This window comes from Equus asinus, chromosome 18, assembly GCF_041296235.1.
Source record: "Equus asinus isolate D_3611 breed Donkey chromosome 18, EquAss-T2T_v2, whole genome shotgun sequence".
Lineage (NCBI taxonomy): Eukaryota > Metazoa > Chordata > Mammalia > Perissodactyla > Equidae > Equus > Equus asinus.
Genome location: NC_091807.1, coordinates 27,789,570 through 27,808,946, shown reverse-complemented (window position 1 = coordinate 27,808,946; position 19,377 = coordinate 27,789,570). Strand labels below are relative to the sequence as shown.

The 19,377-nt window shown below is 39.2% G+C and overlaps 2 protein-coding genes and 1 long non-coding RNA gene across 3 annotated transcripts in view; 2 read left to right on the top strand and 1 right to left on the bottom strand.

Moving 5' to 3' along the window:
• The first annotated feature begins 562 nt into the window (after positions 1 to 562).
• On the top strand, positions 563 to 3,041 carry LOC106847358 (keratin-associated protein 13-1-like). The gene has a single exon (XM_070488656.1). It carries the CDS (start codon positions 1,063 to 1,065, stop codon positions 1,645 to 1,647), a length of 585 nt encoding a protein of 194 aa, XP_070344757.1. The 5' UTR covers positions 563 to 1,062; the 3' UTR covers positions 1,648 to 3,041.
• Positions 3,042 to 5,985: 2,944 nt separating this feature from the next.
• Positions 5,986 to 19,377, bottom strand: part of LOC139040980 (uncharacterized) — a 75,124-nt gene continuing 61,732 nt past the window's right edge. Inside the window, exon 3 of the long non-coding RNA XR_011495374.1 lies at positions 5,986 to 6,945. This is a non-coding gene — a long non-coding RNA (uncharacterized lncRNA). The remainder of the gene's footprint in view (positions 6,946 to 19,377) is intronic.
• Positions 9,871 to 11,297, top strand: KRTAP27-1 (keratin associated protein 27-1). The gene has a single exon (XM_014866594.3). It carries the CDS (start codon positions 9,907 to 9,909, stop codon positions 10,525 to 10,527), a length of 621 nt encoding a protein of 206 aa, XP_014722080.1. The 5' UTR covers positions 9,871 to 9,906; the 3' UTR covers positions 10,528 to 11,297.

Below are 19,377 nucleotides of genomic sequence, written 5' to 3'. Positions count from 1 at the left end.
AATTTTATGCTGCTTTGTCTTTCTAGAATGATGAGCAAAAGAGAACTCAGCAGGGAGTGAAGTGAATCACTCTCTGAGGTGTCTCATTTCTCACTCCCAACTGAGTTGGCAAAGGTTAGCACACTATTAAAATTCAAGTTTTTGCAAATGTATTTCATTGGTAGTCAACTCGTTCAAGCTGTACCAGTTTTTAGCAATTATTCTCAGTGATAGTCTAAGTATTTGCCAAAGAATTCTCTGCCTCACATGGAAAAAGAAGAATGCAATAACTCCATACTGGAGAAAACATGAGTTGCTTAAGGATGATAATCTAAATGAGAAGACAAATAGAAGATAGTTTCAAACAACCATCTCCATGGTAACTTTGAGTACGAAAAAAAAAATCTAAAAGAATTAAGAAGCTGTTCCTTCAGTGGCCAGATCTGGGGACTTCATAAAAGAATACATAGGCAGAAACATCGGATAAAATGCAAATGTTATCATATTGAAATGTTATTTTTTCCCCTGGGAATTCATTGTTCCTGTGATTCTGGGAGCAAAAGAAGACGAGCTTCTCAAGTTGTCAACATAGCATTGTGGTTCCTGCTGGCTTTGGAGATAGACACATCGGGGTTACTAACTTGGTGATAATTCCTCTCTCATAAGGTTGTTGCAAGGATTAAACGATACCACAATTTTCAATGTTTTACATATGGTAAATGCTCAATAAAACATACGTAAATATTTGGGAGGGAGGTGCTGATGACTGTTAGGAGTACATTGCTGGTAACAATTTACACACCCATGATCAAAATCCCCAGAGTCAAGCTCAGTGAACAAGAGAGGACACCATCTACATCATGACCAACATCTTTAAAGGCAAACCACACCTTATTTCTGAAAATTAAAAAAAGAGAGAAGCGGAGTGGCTTCTATAAACGAGAATAATTAAACAGCAGTTAAGAACACATGAATGTGTTCTGTTATAATTATAGCTGAGGTTAATTAGCTATTTTCACGATAAGACATGCGTAAGAATGAGGAGGGTTTGCATCACATCCAGCATAGTGAGGATATATAAATATGTGGCTGGGAAAAACCAGGGATATCAGAGCACCTTCTCACTACAACTCAGCTAAACTCACATCTCCTGTCACCATGTCCTACAGCTGCTGCTCTGGAAACTTCTCCTCCTGCTCCCTTGGGAGCTACCTGCGCTACCCAGGCTCCTCCTGTGGCTCTTCCTACCCCAGCAACCTGGTCTACAGCACTGACCTCTGCTCTCCCAGCACCTGCCAGCTGGGCTCCTCTCTCTACAGTGGCTGTGGGGAGACCTGCTGTGAGCCCACAAGATCCTGTGTGGTGTCCAGCCCCTGCCAGAGGTCCTGCTACCATCCAAGGATCTCCACAGTCTGCAGTCCCTGCCGGTCAACTTATGCCAGGTCTCTGGGCTTTGGGTCCAGCAGCTGCTGCTCCCTGGGCTATGGATCTAGAATTTCCTATTCACGGGGCTGTGGATCCCGTGGCTTTAGACACCTGAGTTGTGGAGTCTGTGGCTTCCCTTCCTTGGGCTATAGATCCAGATTCTGCCACCCAACCTTCTTGGCTTCCAGGAGCTGCCAAACGTCTTGTTTCCGGCCAACCTGTAGATCTGGCTTCTACTACTGATCAACTTGCTAACGGCTCAAGACTGTGATTTCACAGTTATCTTCCTCAAATTCAATCTCCGCTACTATCTGGCTATAGTCTATACTCTACTACCTAGAAGAGTGATAATTAAAGAAAAATTTTATGAATATTAAAATCATTTATCTCATAGAATACTCATTCTGTTTTCCTTCTGTTTTCTTCTATTTTCTTCCTTACTTCTCAAGTTAAAAATGGAGCAAGAGGTACTTTTTCCTTTCAAATAAACTCATTTAACTTGATATCAAATCACATCTTGCTGTTAATTTAAAAAAAAAAAGAAAGATGTCTGTTGGGAATTCCAAACCAACTGTTCTTTGTCTAAAAAGAAATATTTAATTTAAGCAGTAGTTCCCTGGTAGGTAGAATTCTCTGACAACACAGAGTTAGTTCCCTGGAATTTTTGGCAAGTGGAATTAGAGCTCGGGCAGGAGACTTTCCTAAACTCATCCGTGCATGGTCATTTTAGCCTTATCAGGATGCCTTACTTTGATTAAACCACTAATGGGTCTGATCCAAGAAGAAAAGTCCCAGGGACAGCAATGATACTTCAGCAAGTACTACCTTGACTGTTTTAGGTGAGGATATTGTCAAAATATTTTTCATGAACCCTTTTCACAGACTTATGCAAGCCATAATAATGGAATTTAGAGGTCATGGTATTAACTGACTACAATAACTGGTGCAAAGAAGCAAACATATTAAGTATGAATAAAATTAAAAGTGTATGCATTTTATTATAATAAAAGGAATACATTTTCTAAGAGTTATTTCTTTTTTTATTTCTTTTTTTATTTTTTTTTTAAAGATTTTATTTTTCACTTGTTCTCCCCAAAGCCCCCCGGAACATAGTTGTATATTCTTGGTTGTGGGTCCTTCTAGTTGTGGCATGTGGGACGCCGCCCCAGCGTGCTTCGATGAGCGGTGCCATGTCCGCGCCCAGGATTCGAACCAACGAAACACTGGGCCACCTGCAGCGGAGCATGCAAACTTAACCACTCGGCCAAGGGGCCAGCCCCTAAGAGTTATTTCTTAATTTGGTGCTTCACTGTCTCCTCCTTCTATTTGGTCACTATAAGGCCATCTGTTTTCATAGAAGTCACCTGAGAACTGGAGACATGGCAGTTTCATGAGTAGATAATACTAACTGAGAGGGAGTTTTTACCTCTTGGTACCTTGGGTTTATATCAGGATGTCATAGTTAGATAGTTTACTCAATTCTCTTGTTTTGGGAAATGTAGTCATCTGTACTTGAAAATACCTAAGTGAGAAGAAAAATATGTAAATAGATGTGGGTTGCCCATTGTTCATTACCCTCACAAGTGTTTTCCTCCTCTCTCTTCTTTCCACAAGAACAGGGTTTTGTTTGTGGATCCCTTCTTGTCTACACAGTCAGTTCTTTACATTAACATGGATATACCCCAGGTTTCAGCATAGAATCTGGCTATTTAAAGGCACCTTAATTGCTACTGAAAATGATTGGTTCAGGATGGAGCATGTGATCTGACTTAAACCAATGAGAAACAAGGAGTAATATGGAGAGGTACTTCTGGTAAAGTTTTTCTTGTGGCGTTTTTTGAAGCAACCATCACTTCTTTGTCATACCGTATGTGGAATGCTGCATCCATCTGCCATATGGCCTGCAAATTAAACCATCATGTGGAAGAGGGCAAAACTAGGAGAAATGTTGGGGAACAGAGTCTGGATCGTCTTATTTTTGGACTTCGGTAGGTGTGCGCCAATAAATTTTCTTATTGCTTAAGTCATGTTGCAATACAATTTCTGTTACTTGTAGCTAATGTTTTCCTAAGTGAGACCTTCATTTAAAACCTGAAATAATCCCTCTTCCCAATAAGGTCCCTTAACATGATGTTAATGACCATTTGCAGCCCCCTCCACTCTCTTCCAGTCTCTTCTCACCACTTCCCACATACTCCACCAACATGTACTCCATCAATGTTACCTACTCCCACTTTCTTGAACACATTCTGCAGAACTGAGTTCTTACACAGTCTAGCACCTCTGGAAGGAATGGCATATCTCTCTTACCCTTCAAAACCCATGGAAATATTATCTCTTCTCTCATTCCTTGTAAGTAGACTCCACAATCAACAGTGTTGCTTATCCCCTACACTGTGCCAGCATTATATATTCTTATATTTTTTCTAATTACAAAATCATTGTTTTTAATATTTCATTTAAGGTTTTATTTTGTTTAATCAGCACTGTTTTATGTGTTTTCTCCTTTACCATGGTTATATCCTCAATGAATACAATGGAATCTTGTCTAACAGAATCTGGCAAGTAGTAAATACTTGATAAAAGTTAACTTAAAAAACAAATGAATGAAATAGAGCTAGGATGATCATTTCCAGGATATATTATGCCAATGGCATCAAATATGCATTCATCTTTGCTGGCTGAAGTCTATTTAAATAAGCTGGTTGCCATCAATCTTCTGGTCATCATTATCATCAAAAATGCTAAATCATTGAGATGGCATATTGTCACAACTGAGGTGTTGTAGGAGAGGAAGACATTTCCTCTACCCACTCTGGGTCCTTCTGGTTGGAAAAGGAATTAAATTCACATGACTCAGAATAACAGGAGAAAAGTAACAAAGCTTTATAACATGTACACATGGGAGAGGCTCAGGCAAACTGAGCAACTCACCAAAATGGCTGAAGCCACCACCTTAAATATCATCTTCAGCTAAAGGCAAAGGAGGATGTTGGGGGTGGGGAGAGTGAGTTATGGGACATTACCAGAAAAGTATAGTAAACAAGAGTAAGGTTTTTATGCAGATTTAAAGTCCTTGCCTTCTGCATGATAAGAGTTTCTAGAGATAAGGTCATTCCCCCTTCTTCCAGGTACAGAGAGGGAGACACCTTTATAGATGAAGATTTCCTTTACAAATGTAAATGTCTCTTACAAAGGGTAAGTACATTTTATTTTTCAGAGTTTCTTTCCTGTTTGCAGTTTTTAAAAGTAATCAGCCCAAAATAATCCTCATGACAAAAAGACAGATCTTGGGGTGGCCAATCCCAGTTCCCCACAGTGCCTGGAGGAGAAGTGGAAGAACTCAAAAAGAAAATCACATTTCTGGATCACACACAGGCAGAAAAATAAGTTCACCAAAAGCTAACCTCAGAGGCAGGCCAGAGTAAGTGCATCTGGGGAAAGGAACAAAGCAAATAAATAATTACTATAATAAACCATGGCACTTTCTCATCCAAGATGTAAAGGAACAAGGGGTTGGAAAATATGGGAGTTAATAATCGGATGTTTGAGATACTATGGTTCATTCTTTTTTCCAATTACTCATTATTAAGGGCTACAAAGACATTGTGTAATCCTCTCACTTTTCTTACTTTTTGTTTTTTGGCTATTTGAATCAAAGTCGATATAACTGAATTGGAAATGACCAAGGATTATCCCCAAATCAAAATTATTTAGAGAGAGTTTCAGAGAAGAAATGATGTCATGTGAATCTTTTTATTACCATATCTAAGAGAATATATTTATCATTAGAAACAAAGAAAGCTGGGAAGAGACCATTTCCATATTCCATATAGGATTATTATTATAGTTGTAGTGTCATAATTTTGGATATTCCAGAGGCTAAATTATTTTTTCTGTATGTATTGCAGTGACCGAGAAGGGTTATATGGTATGTGACTTATTTTACAGAATGTTATATCTGAAAGAAGTTAGTCATCCCCCTTAACACATTCTTTTGAGGTGGACCAATGTGTTTTTGGCCAGAGAAATACTTTTAATTTATTCTTAGAGTTACTCTCAAATACAATAAGACTATTCATTTAAAGTTATGGATTTCTACCAGCATGCATGGCAACTAATAGTCTACTGACTTCAGTCTTTGGTCTGTCCCGTTAAAATTTTCATAAGGAATCTTAATGAAGATTAGATGGCTTAAATGAAAGCATGAATTTCATTCAGTAGGTAGATTTGACAAGATGCCATTTAATGTCCTATTCAACTCTAAGATATTAAGATTCTGATAGAAAATCATAGAGTGCGACAGCTGGAAAGGACCTTAGAGATCTTCTCATCTGAACTCATTATCTTTTAAGAGATCCAGAGAGGCAAAGTGACTTGTCCAAATTCATGCAGTGAATTAATAGAACCAGCAGGGCTAGAAGCCAGATTTCTTTCCTCTTGGACTAGTATTCCTCAATTGCTATGCTCAGTATCTATATGAGTGACTTTTTGGTTGAAGAAGAGGAATGGATTTAATTTAATTTAGGCAGTTTGGCATAAGCTTGGCTGGCGAGATAAAACTAAGGCATGACAGAGGAAATAAATTGTGGGAGAACTGAGTTGAATTATGTTACTTAAGGGTGGCTCTAATTTTTAATTTTTTCTTATTTTAATCACTGAAAAAGTGATTAGAAGTCTAGCACAGACACATAATCAAATATAAAAGTAATATAAGCTAGGGGCCAGCTCGGTGGTGTAGTGGTTAAGTTTGTGTGCTCCACTTCAGCCACCCAGGGTTCGCAGGTTCAGATCCCAGGCATGGATCTAGCACCACTCATCAAGACATGCTGAGGCAGCATCCCGCATAAAATAGAGGAAGACTGGCACAGATGTTAGCTCAGTGACAATCTTCCTCAAGCAAAAAGAGGAAGATTGGTGACAGCTGTTAGCTCAGGGCCAATCTTACACACACACACACACAAATTAATATAAACTATTCAACCTTATAACCACCAAGTGCCAAGCTCTTGAGAGATGGAGACAGGTGACTATACTTTTAATTGGAATGATAAATACAATTCAACCCTTAAAAGAATGGAAGGTGCAACATTTACAGACACAAACAACATAATCTCAAACGCAAAATAGATACTGTGTTTATTTTACCTTGTGGTTGTATACCAGTCTCAGACTGACGTTGCCATGAGAACAACATCTTGGTCTGCATGAAGATCCTTAACCTGATCAGAAATAATTGCTATTTTTATTCATTTATGACTCACAATATGGCAGGCAATCTGGTTCTTATATACATCACCTCATTTAATCAGTAAAACAAACTTCTGAGGTTGATACTCATAATTTTCATTTTTAAAATGAAGAAACTGGGGGCTGGCCCGGTGGCACAGTGGTTAGGTTTGCACGTTCCACTTGAGAGGCCTGGGGTTGGCTGGTTTGGATCCCAAGTGCAGACATGGCACCACTTGCACGTCATGCTATGACAGGCGTCCCATGTATAAAGTAGAGGAAGATGGGCACAGATGTTAGCTCAGGTCCAGTCTTCCTCAAAAAAAAAAAATGAGGAAACTAAGTTATAGAAATTTAAGGGAAATGTTGTTCAAGATTACAGTTTGTGATTGTAGATCTTGGGTTAGAATCCTGGCAGTCTAGTTTTGGAATCCTTATATTTAATTGCTTCTCCAAAGCAAATGTTGATAGTCTGCCCCCTGGTGTTTAGGAGGTGCCACTGCAGCTGCGAGCATTTGTGTACTTCTAGACCAGTAAATTGCTATTCAACCAATTGGTAGTAAAGTGTCCAGTCACCATCAGCAATCAGGTAACTATTTCCACCTATTTCTCAAGAATACTAGGAGATAAACTGCATAAAAACAATTGCAAGGTAACCAGGTGTCCTAGCCTTCGTCATTCTGAGGTAATAAGCCAGGTAACTCCCTCTATAAATCCAGCACCAGCCAAAATCTGCATTTACTCATTGAACCAAAATTATATGCTGAAACACCTATTAATTCAGCATTCGATTAAACAGAATGTGCAAGTTAATGCCTCATCTCAAAGAGAAAAGAACTCCTGGAGTGGCCTTATTCACAAATGACAGACCTGACATTACCATCTGACATTTGGGGATTTGGAACTGCACACGTGTTCACTAATTTACTACCCGCTGTGAGCTTACTAAGAAGGCTGTGTGCTGGAGATGATTGTGTGAATGCTGGCCTCCATGATGTCCTTCCTTTGCTCCTCAGAATTTGGCAACAAGACTCTGTGCTGACAGTGAAAAGTGGTGCCCTTTTTCAGGGTAAAAGCTTCTTAAAACATGCCCATGTAAAATCAAACATTATTTTAAAATAATTGACTCAGCTCGTGCCATGCTAATAAGCAGCTTCCTTAATGATTTTGTTCTTATTTCACAAAGGGGTAGCTTAAAGGTAGGCAGGGTGATTATTACTTTTTGTTCTTTAAGCTCTCTGCCCTTGCCAATTCTTGGAAATCTTGGATATGTCAAGGTTTCAGAACTGCATCCTTTCAAACACTTAACTATAATTTGAGTAAATTTTTATTTAGCACCTTCCGTTCATTAAGTTTTCAATATACACTTATGGAGTCCTTATTAAGTGCCAGCCAGACACTGTGTTCAGTAGTGGGGATATGCTAGTCAGAAAGATATACATACTTCTTGCCTTTATGGAACTCATGGTGGAGCGGCAAAGACTCAATAAAGAAACAAATAAAATCATTATGAACCGAGATAAGTTCTATGAAGGAAAAAGAATACACCCTGAGAACGGAGTCTTTTTCAAGTAGGGTGATGAAGGAAAACCACTCTAAGAGGTAACTGTTAAGCTGAGCCACAAAAGATGAGGAAAGGAGCTGTATATAGAGTGGGAGAGGGCAGTGAAGGTGAAACAGACAGGCAACTGTACATGCCAAATACTGAGACAAGGAAAAGCTTGACCTGCTCAATGAGCTGAGTAGAGGCCTGTGAGAATGGAGCATTTGTGGCAGAGGGAAATGATAACATGAGGAGTTAGAAAAATAGACAGCAGCCAGGTCCTGCAAGGTGCTGGAGGGCTAAGGGGAAGGCATCTTATTCTAAGGGAAATGAGAATCCATTTAATAACTTTAAGCAGGAGAGTCACAAGCTACAGTGGAAGCTTCTGTGCAATGATAAATACATAGAGGCATAAGAATTAAACGAGTTGTTGTAGGGTTCATGTGGAGGGCGTAATGGGACCTTTAATCACACAAGAGTGGTCATTCAAAATTACAAATCACTTGCATGTGTTACAAAGGCATTATACACAAGTTGAGTGTACAGCTTGTCGAGCTGAGTGTATTCAGAGGTGTCCTCTTAAATAGGTAATATCCCCAGTCCATCATATATCAACAGAGTTTGGGTAAAAGTTGTTCAAAATTCTTGAATGTTCTTGGTTTTCCTCAGATCTAAGAAAGGGAGACCAGAGTGCTATTCTAAGTCATAAGCTTAGCTAAATAAATTATAGAATGTGTTATAGAAATTGTGCTGGTAAGTCCTATGCTGTGAGTATGAAACTATGCTAAGTACAGTATGCTAATGTGATAAATGTAGAGCTGATCATCATTCTGCAGTGAAAAAACACTGAATATGCAGATGAGAAGCTTATCTGAAACAGATTTGTTACAAAGGCTAATTATCAACCTTTGAGAAGCACAAGTAGAAGTAAACACCTACTTTGTGTAAAATATAATCACAATAGAGAATGTGTCAAAATCCATTGGTAATTCAGAGGAAGTATAACTTCTAAATAGGAAGATTAGGGAAAAGGTTCATAAAGAGGCAACATTTAAGTTTGGCCCTCAATAAGATGAGGGGAACAAAATGGTAGGCAAAGGGAAATATGTTTAAAGAGCAATGGCCTCATTCAGTACTTTGGGTGAACAGTAAGAAGGAGTTTCATTGTAGACTCCTTCTGTCCCTTCTAGATCAACTGGACGCACAAAGATCTGAGTAGAATGAGGATGGGCTCAATGGATTGGTGTCTGACTAAAAATCTCTTGATCACATTATCGTGTTCGGCCAAGGTAGAATCTCTCAAAACTCCAGCGCTAATTTTAATCAATATTCAACTGGCTGTTTCCACATATGTTTCTTATTGTCCATTTACCAACATGGAGAGTCACGGTGACTAAGGAAAAGCAATGTTAGCTTGGGTGGCATGTTGGGACTCATATTTGACAAACTCCACCCTGATGAGTCAGCTTTGGGACCAACATGAAAGCCATTTTGAAGATTCAAAATGGACCAGCTTCTTTGTTAGTAAGACATCATTTTCATATATAACTAAATAAAGTGCTAATAAGATGTTATTCTTCAAATTAGCTTAAGCAATGAGGTGGAAAGGAGTCTTGAGAAGAAGCCAACACCCAGTTTTCCGAGTATATAATCTCCCCAGCAAAGAATCTGATCTTCATACCCAGTATGTTGGGAACTTATGAGCAACTTCAATCAAGGGTTTTAACAATATGCTCCAGAGCCACTGCCACTCACTGAAGAACTTCTACAATGTTCCACCACTCTCTGCCATCGTACATAGCTCTAAACCTATAAACTTTGAAGATGGATTTTTTTTACCCAGCAGCTACCACGGCAGGACCTGGCTCTTGGACAACTTTCAAGAAACCTGCAATGAAACCATCAGCTGCAAAGCACCCAACTGTGAACAGGAACGGTGCACAGAGAATAGCTGTGTGCCAAGTGCCTGCCTCCCCAGAGTTGTCCACACAACTTGCTCTAATTCCAGGCTCTGTGAAAGGACAACATGTCAATCAGGAACTTCTTCTACAGTGTTGGAGTGTGTTTCTCAGCCTTGCCAATCAGTAAGCAGCCAGCAAATGGGTTCTGTAGTCCAGAGCTGCCAACCTGTGAGCTACGTGGCAAAGTGTTGTCCACCCAAGACTTCCGTGTCTACGAGTTGCCAAACTCTGGAATGTGAATCTAACCACTACCAGTCTCAGAGCTCTGAATCCACTTCCTGTAGACCCCTGGTCTATGTAGCACCAGGGCCACAATTCCTAGAATCTTCTTCTAACACTTATGAACCAGCTTGCTGTGTTACTGGTGGTGTGCAATTGCCTAGTAAGTGAAGAATGTGTAGAATGCATAGGGGAGATAATATGTTCTAATTGTGATGAATTGAATCCTGAGATATCTAGGAACGTTTATGTCTCTAAATATAAATTACTGTGCATGTGTTTGTGCGTGAATGAGCATATCTTCTACTGCCTCCAAAGAGAAGAATTTTTTTTCTCTTTGGGGCATTTCTGGTGGTGAGCTGCAATTGAAAAGCATGTTAACTATTTTAGGTCACTAGGACGCTACTATACAGCAATGAAAGTCACAATCAGGGACTAACATAAGTACTTAAAAAGTGAAAAATTACACTTTGGCTACTGGTTATTATCGATGGAAACGCTTAGCATCGAATCTGGCTTTTTAACTAATGTGCTACTAATATCAGAAATCCATATAATATTGGAATTTAAGGAGACCTCAAAGGCCATCTAGTCCTGTGAATTCTGATGGGTTCTGCTATATCAGAGGTTGTCCATGGAGTTAATAACGTCAGAACTACAACTCAAATCTGTGTCTACTCGTTGTCTATCCACTATTTTGTCTGCTGTGTCACAAGACTCTTCTAACTAACTATGAGATTTAATCTATTGCTTCAAAAGTGCAAGAGAATTTTGAATTTGACCTCCATGGACTTCCTAACCACATAGTAGCCAGAGACCTTTGAACATAATGAGTTCAAGTTTAGCATACTCGCTACATTTCTGCTTATCTTCTTCCTCTTTTCACTATTCCTTGAGTGTTATTTGAGTTGAAAAAATGTTCTTTGTATTAAATAAATTTACTTCTCTTAGAAACTTAATTGTCACATTATTTTTATTCAATGCTTTTATGCGTTTTATAAAATATGCTTTGGGGTTTTTTTCCACCAAGTGAAAAGGTATAAATATTTGGAAGAAAAAAAGAGAACATGTTCCCTTACCATAGTTTGTACAGTATCAATCAGAATAAAAGAACACACTTGTGGTAGTCAGCAAAAGATGGGGAACATGTTCAATATGAATATCATAAATCCACAAAGTTGGAATGTGTGAAGATCCATTAATTTTGTTTGGAATAGCTTGGCTATTCTGAAGCTGTGGGTGTGCTTTTAAATGATCTGTCCTTTTCCAGGGTGACATAAGGTTGTGGTTAAGAGCATGGACTCTGAAGTCAGATTTCCTTGGGTCTGAATCTTAGCTGTGCTGGGTGAAGGCTATTTGAATCTCAACTCTGTGACTACGTGAAAGTTATTTAACCACTCTCTACCTCTGTTTCCTCAACTCCAGAATTGAGAAGATAATAACAGGGCCACTGCAGGACTTGATAAGTTAATAATTTGAAAGTTCTCACCATGTGACCTTGTATCTAGGAATTGCTCAGTAGGATTTAGCAACATGATTAGCTAGCTGGGAAATTCAATATGGAGGGCAGAGGTGGCAATTTGTAGATAAACCCAGAAATCTATGACAGATTAGGAAAGCTAGTCACGCAAAAAATAAGAGATGAGCTGTTTTGTACTTTGGAAGATACAGGCAGCACTTTCTGCTAAAGAAAAAGCTTAAGAAACACATGTCATGCCTTGTTGAGGTGGGCTGGCAAGGATCTCTGTGTCTATGACAAAGCTAATGTTGATTTATCTGTCAGCCCTTTGGTTTGGGATGACACAGGTCATCCTAAAGAGGAAGATTTGAACCTAAAATCTATGAAACAGCACTTACACAGATGCTTCTGCAGAGGAGTAGAGTTGAAGAGGAGCTGAAGGGTTCTGAAAGAGGCTGAACATTGTTTGATCCCAACAATAGTGACAGAGCATGTGACAGCCACAATAGCAGAGCATTTCTGCAGCAAGAAATATTGACATAAAGATTCCGGCCATAGCAGTGGTGGCAGCAACATAGCAGTAAGGAGACTTCATCTGCGTGGCTGCTTCTCAGGATTCCAGTCACAGCCAATCATGCAAACATAGATGAAATTTATTCACAGTGAAAATTATTACTAATGCAACTCAAATGGCAGTATCTGGGAACAGTTCAACTCATCTGAGCCATTGTTTCTGAAGAAAAGAGGGAAAACAAAGCCATTTCCTTTGCTTACCAAGTATATCAAAAGTATATGTTCCTTTACTGGGTGCAGCTTGTTGGGAAGACAGGATGTTGGTGAAAAGTGGCTATGTGTGGTATATGTGTGTGTGTTGGGGGTGGGGAGAGAAGGAGTGGTGTGGCAGGAGAAAGAGACAAGAGTGTTAAACAGGGCTTTCATTTCCCAGTCTACTCTGATCATCATACTTGACCTTAACTCATTCTTCCAGGCTGAGCGTGATCACTCCCCTAAGGAGAAGTTAGATGAAGAAGGGCCAGTATCTAATCTCACCCAACATGGAGCACATTGGACCTCTTTAAAGAGAGAAGTTGTGTGGACTCAGGTGCTAAAGACTCTTGGTATTGGAATAGATAATGGTGTGGCAATGTGAAGAGGTGCTTGGTAGGCAATATAGTGTAGTGGGAAGAGAGTTGGCCTTGGATTATGAGTAGATCTCGTTCAAATCCAAATTCTGCCATTTACTAGCTGTGTATCTTGGGACAAATTAACACTTCTGAGATTCAGCTCCTTCACTGTAAAATGGAGGTAATGCCTAATTCATGGGTGATTGTGACAACTAAATGACATTATGCCCACTAAATGCTTAGTGGAGTGTTTGTTTCAATATACACAAGATATCATTTGATACTTTATCTGGTACTTGCTTCTTGGACCTCAGCATCAGTTTATTCTCATGATTTCTCTATACTGGATTTTTATCTTAGGACAGAGACCAAGAAAAGCCCTCCATTTTAGGTACAAAGGACATAAGCAGTATGGATCATGACCCAGATAGTCTATGCAGTACTCTCAAAAACTATAGACATGACTCTACAGAACAAGGAATTTCTTGATCTTGACTTTGCCTGAACATAAAGGCTCTGGTAGGATTTGTGCGTTGACATTACTTACTCTAGGTTCTTTAAGACGTGGATAGCTTAACAGCATGCTTTTCTCCTAGAAGTCGAGCATAGTGAATTTCAAGAACATTTCTGTATCTGTGCAATACTGCGCCATGAGCCAAAAAATTGCTTTTATTAGTTTGTTCTAACTATTTACCAAGCACTGTGTAGGTACTTTATTATTTTAAACTCAAACAACCCAATTGGATAATATAATTTTTAAATCCCAATTTTTTCAGTGAGGATGAAGACATAGATAAATTAAGTAGGTCATCCAAGAGAATACAGATAGGAAATGGTGGAGCCAGGATTTTAATCCTGTGAGTTGGACTTCAGAGCTTGAGCTATAAGGCCTGACTACTTGACGACATTACATTTCTTGTTGTTAGAGTAGCTCAAATGTGGGGAATATTTGTATGCCATGTGGAGAGTCTATACAAATAATGTGATTAAAAATTCTTGGTCTGGCTATATTGTTTTGTGGAATTGGAAAAAGATGGTGTCTCTCAACTTAAGTCACTAAAATGGAGCCAGGCAGACTTGAAGAGGAGATGAAAAAATTCCTCCTTCAGGATGAACTCTTGAATTCACTAGATGCCTGAAATGCATCAGCAAATCTTCTCAAGGAAGGTAAGATTATCTTGACAGAGACCTCATTCCTATCAAGGTCATCTTCTACATTCCTAAATTTTAATGGCTTGTTTCAACCAACCCTCACTCCATGACAACCTTGAGCCTGGAATTTGTTAAAAGACATTCCTTTCCCTTTTTCTTGTTTACCTTTGTTAGCCACAACTGTAAAACATTCCTTCTCCCTTTCAGCCATGGAAAACACAATCCAAGGGACCCTTGAATTTGTATTTTTCCTGGGCTGCAGTACTAACAAATCCTGAATAGACACATTTTTGTTTACATCTATCAGAGTCTACCTCATAATTGGTTGACAGTATTGTGAGTCTGTAGAGGGGACAATCAGAGAACTAAGTATAGTTAATTGGATGGCTTATTTACAGCTCAGAAATAAATGCTGGAAAGGAGCCAGGCATATTGTATTGGGGTTTGTAAAATATTGCACATTTCCAATATCCTAGAAGAGAACATTAACTTCATGTGAAATTGACAGATCTAGGTGCCAGGGAAGGCATGGTATGGAGTCAGATTCTTCTACAACATAAGCTTAATTGTCTTAATGTTGTTAGTAATTCCATTTTGCACACTCATTAGTCCCTACTCCTTTTTAATCAAATAATGTTCTTTTTGAAAATTTTGAGTTTGTTGGAGACACTAATGGGATGTGAGGATGGCATTTTGTTCCATGGTGTGTAAGAGTCACTGACAACTTTCTTGAAGCCAGAATATCCTTCTCTAGTTCTGCTTCCCATTTCTACCTTCAGAAAGTTCTGGTTATTCTCTTAGTCAGAAATTCTTTCATGTCAGGAATTGTTCTATATTCTTCCCCTGGGACCAAAATGGAAATAATGAGAATTGATTGAAAAAATAGCTAAGAAGGAACAACAAACACAAAGCGAGAACATTATACTTTTTAAATAGTTGATAATTCACTACTACTGGTTATATCAGAGCTATGGCCTTGATAAGCAAAAAAATATACCATAGACAGAGAGGTACAAATATAGCGAACAACCTAAAAATTAAAATAAATTTTGAACTAAAAAAACCCACAGAAAACCTTATTGCTGTTGCATAATGCAAAATTTTGCCTGTCTTTTTGTATAACTTTCTCTGGCTCTATGGAAAGAAATTTACTAATGGGATTCGAAGAGCGTTGCTTAGAACCCAGAGGCGAGACCAATGTGATTGCATCCAGATACAAGAACAAAGAAATCTCAAAGGTAAATATCTGAAAACAGTGAAGTCCATTGATATTTTTCCATTACTCAATAAGGTATTGCTTCAGCATAGGGCCAAGGCCCCTGCACGAGTTCAGTAACTACTAATGACAAAGGTACTGAGAAAAGAAGACTGAAAATCAAAGAAAAGACTAAGAATAACACCTCCTTTAGCAGTACGCTGCCTTGTCACTATTACTTCATGGACAGTTGCGTGCTGCTTACTTAAACTGAGTGTACAGAGTGTTAACCTCGGATTAAAAAGCCCTCTTGCACTATAAACCCTGTCGGCCTTTACAGGAGGTTTATTAGCTCTTGTTCTTGTTTCCTCCTGGCATGAGCTGCATTCACTCTGACACCCTGTATGTTAGGAAACTGATCTAATAACGCATGCTGAAATTCTCAAGAACAAGGTATCTTCCTCTAGAATTTCTGTTTTATTAAATGAAACTGCAAGAGAGAGTGAAAAAATACATATTAAATGTTAGCTATATTGATATTCACAAATATTATAATGTATTTATTTAACGATCAGCTTTACAGCAACTCAGGGTAAAGGTTTGTAATGGTCACAGGTGTATTTACCAGATTGAAGTTAGAACATTCATTACCACTGAGAGAAATATTTCTCAGAAGTCTTTCTCAGGAAACAGAAACAGGCATCAGTGTAGTTCTTTCATTTTTCAAGTCTATATTTGTTCAGCAGATTGCCTAAAGTGGGTCTGCTCCCAGTTTCCTAATCTCCCGGGGGCAGCAGCTGATGGTGGCTTGGTCCCCAGGAGTCTGGGTTAATTTCCTGCAGTGAATGACTGTAGCAATCAAAGCATCAATCTTGAGATGTCCTGGAGGGGCTCCTGATGTTAGGCCAGTGCTCTGGGGCCCTCAGGCTACAAATGGAATGCTAGGCAATCAAAAAACAATATGCTATGCTCTGGCCCACTGAGCTTTCCTCTGGAGGACAAACATCCTCCCAAGCTGTGTTTTGTTCTGAAAGATGGCCAATCAGAGTTAAGAGTTTCCCAAACCTCCATCAGGTAGCTGAGTGAAATGCTGAGGCCTAAGTATTTGTGGGGAAGACCAATTGACCATTTCTCCATAGGCTCTTCTTATGCTCTCTCATTTCTCTCACAGTTACATTTTCATAGAATCATAGTTATTTCTAAATCTGTAAGAGATATATAGAGAGCTTTACTCAACATACAGTTGGGTAAATATATTCGCTGAGGTGATATGATTGACTCAAGCAGAGTCACGGCTAGAATTCAAGCCTAGTGACTCTCATTCCCATGCCCCGTTGATCATACTGCAAAGTGTCCCTCACGAGAAGTTTATTAAAAAAATTTAAATGTACTAAGCACAATAATTTTTAATGAGCCCTATATGTACGTTAAAGGCCACACATAACACATAAAAAACCTTTATTGGATCATAAAAGTGGCCTATCTTAAATTAATATGCCAGCTGTCATAAACATTAATCTATTCGCAGAATTTCAAATATTTTTTAATGAAGGCTGGAATAGCGTTTTCCTAAGTGCATGGTTTGTTGAATGATAAATAAGACCATAGGTCCCTTGCTGGAGATTCAGTGGATACTTTTCTGTGGCTGTTAAGTAGCCATTTTCCCTGACATCTAAATAGCTGAATTGTGTTTATCACCATTTTTGAAACAGTGAGTCAGAATAAAGCCTGCACTGGATGCCAATATTCATTACAAAAAACTTGTAGAAGCCACAGCACAAAAGGGAAAATAACACAAAGTGTGGGTACTTTGCCTAGAATCTACACTAAGGTCATCTTGTCTTTCAGTAATTGCTCGGCTAAAAACTACAGCTGTCATTCCCTCAGGGGTTATTGCCATGTTTCTGTCATCTCCTGTAATAACTTTTTCCTCCATGTGAGCCTCAGAGATGCCCTCTGCTTAGCCAGTGGCAGTCATTGCAAACCAAGTTCTTGAAGGACTGCCAAGAAACCGAGGGGAACCACCAGCTGCCAACCAGCATGCCTGTACCCAGCTCCTGTGAAACCATTCGCTACACCTCTCTGCTTGTGGTGTGTCTGGAGTCTGCCCCACAATCATTGTCTGCCTTTTTTTTCCAGAGGTCTTCGGTCCCTACCACCCAGCAACCTACACTCAAAATTTTGGGTGACATGGACAGTACATGGCTACATTCACAGATCTCATGGCTTGTCACCCCTGGCTTATGTCTTATGGCTCATCTGTGACTGGGGTTTAGCAGCTACTGACCTCTAGTGGAGTATCTTTGCTTGTTAACAAAGGAGTTACATAGTCCATAGCTTTTGCCCTCAAGATCCCTATCTTATACCTTGAGGTATCTTGACTAATCCTTCATAGCTGCCAATTCTTAATAAAGTACCTAAACATTTCTACCTGGCCTAGTTGAAAGAGGTATGAAATCTTTTAAAAGACCATCTTATATATGGCTGTATTGTTAAAAAAAAATCGGATATAGTCATCTTTTCCTTCACTATGAAGCTTTAAGATGATTAAATTAAGCTGTGGTTTACATTTGTTCCTTTTTTGTGTCAGTTTTTTTCCTTTTAATGCTCTTTAAGCTTTTAAGATATGTTTTCAATATGGCCTTAAGTTGTTTTCTTTATCTTCTAATATCTTTGATTAATCTTTACTAGTTGCTGCTGCAGAAATTTATCATGATTTCAGTATTATTACGATTATTGTGTTTCTACTAAAATCTGTCTTATTAAATGACTGCTAAAAAATAGACTTACTTATGATATTGCAGTGCTACAATTTCAGCTAAAAAACAGAAATGTATGGGGAGCGACAATGAGAACCATGAAAGGTCTGAGATTTTGCCCTACTTGCAAGCTGACAAGTTTACCTGTCACAGCTTCATGGATGCTGGCAGAAGACATGCGACCCCTGGATCAGAGACAGAGGTTTTATTATTCATGGCAATAGCAGAAGCCAAAGTATTAGCATTTGCACCAATTCCCTGAACCGCAATTCCTATAGGGCAACGGGAAGAGGGCCAGAGGATACTGCAAACACAGGAAGTTGTGTTACAGGAGAGGAACTCTGAGCTCAGGAAACCTGGATGGTGGACATGATAATGGACAGTAAGCATGCCTGCCATTTGCCCCAGGGAGATAGACTTTATCTATTTTCCAATGCTGCTTGCTATACAAACATGCTTGAAAAGATAATTCAGGATAGAAGGAACCAGTAACTCTGCTCTTAAGACATGCAGAAATGCAAGAGACTTTTGAGGACTTTTTCCCCTACGGTATCCAACCCTTTCTCTATACTGCGTTGCTTTGGTAAGTTTTTCTGTGAGTACACCACTCCACTGGCTATTCGGATTAGTCTGACCAACAGAGGTTGCAACCAAATCTATTCAATGTGTCTCATTCAATATTTAGGTAAGGCTACAATTAACAGGTCTCCAAGGAGTGTTCAATGGGTGGAGGCTGTCTCCCTTTGCCAAAAGCTCCGATCAGCAAAATCCTCAGCCACAGAGACTTGTAGCTCCAAGGGGCTTCAAAGATACTAGCACTTCTTTACTTACAGCTCTTCACAATCAGGAGAATCTCCGCTGGAATTTATGGAATGGGTAAGTAACAAGCATATAACCCTTTCATGAACAAAAGTACATTGAATTAGCCCAAAGGGCCCCACTCACAATGTCACATTATCTGGCTTGTCCCACTGTGATATCTTCTAAAGCTTCAATAGCTGAATCCAAGCATTCTCCTCCCCGACACCCCACTGGAGTGGGTGGAATGGTCACTTGGGCACCTGTATCGAAAAGAGCTATAAAAGTTTAAATCTCTCTCTTCCCAGAAGTTTCCCAGCAAATTTAAAGGAGTTCATATGGCCTCAGTCTCTCTTGGCAAAAAAGACATTGGTCCTACCCTGAATCATCTTTTTCTCCTCAAAGTTACTGATTACAGGGTAGATGGAAGGGAGAGGTCAGCAGGTGTGGAGAGAGAGAGACAGAACTCAGCACCAGTAAGCAAGTTACCTTTACTTTTGGTTTTTAGCAACAAGACATCTGCTAGGGGCTCAA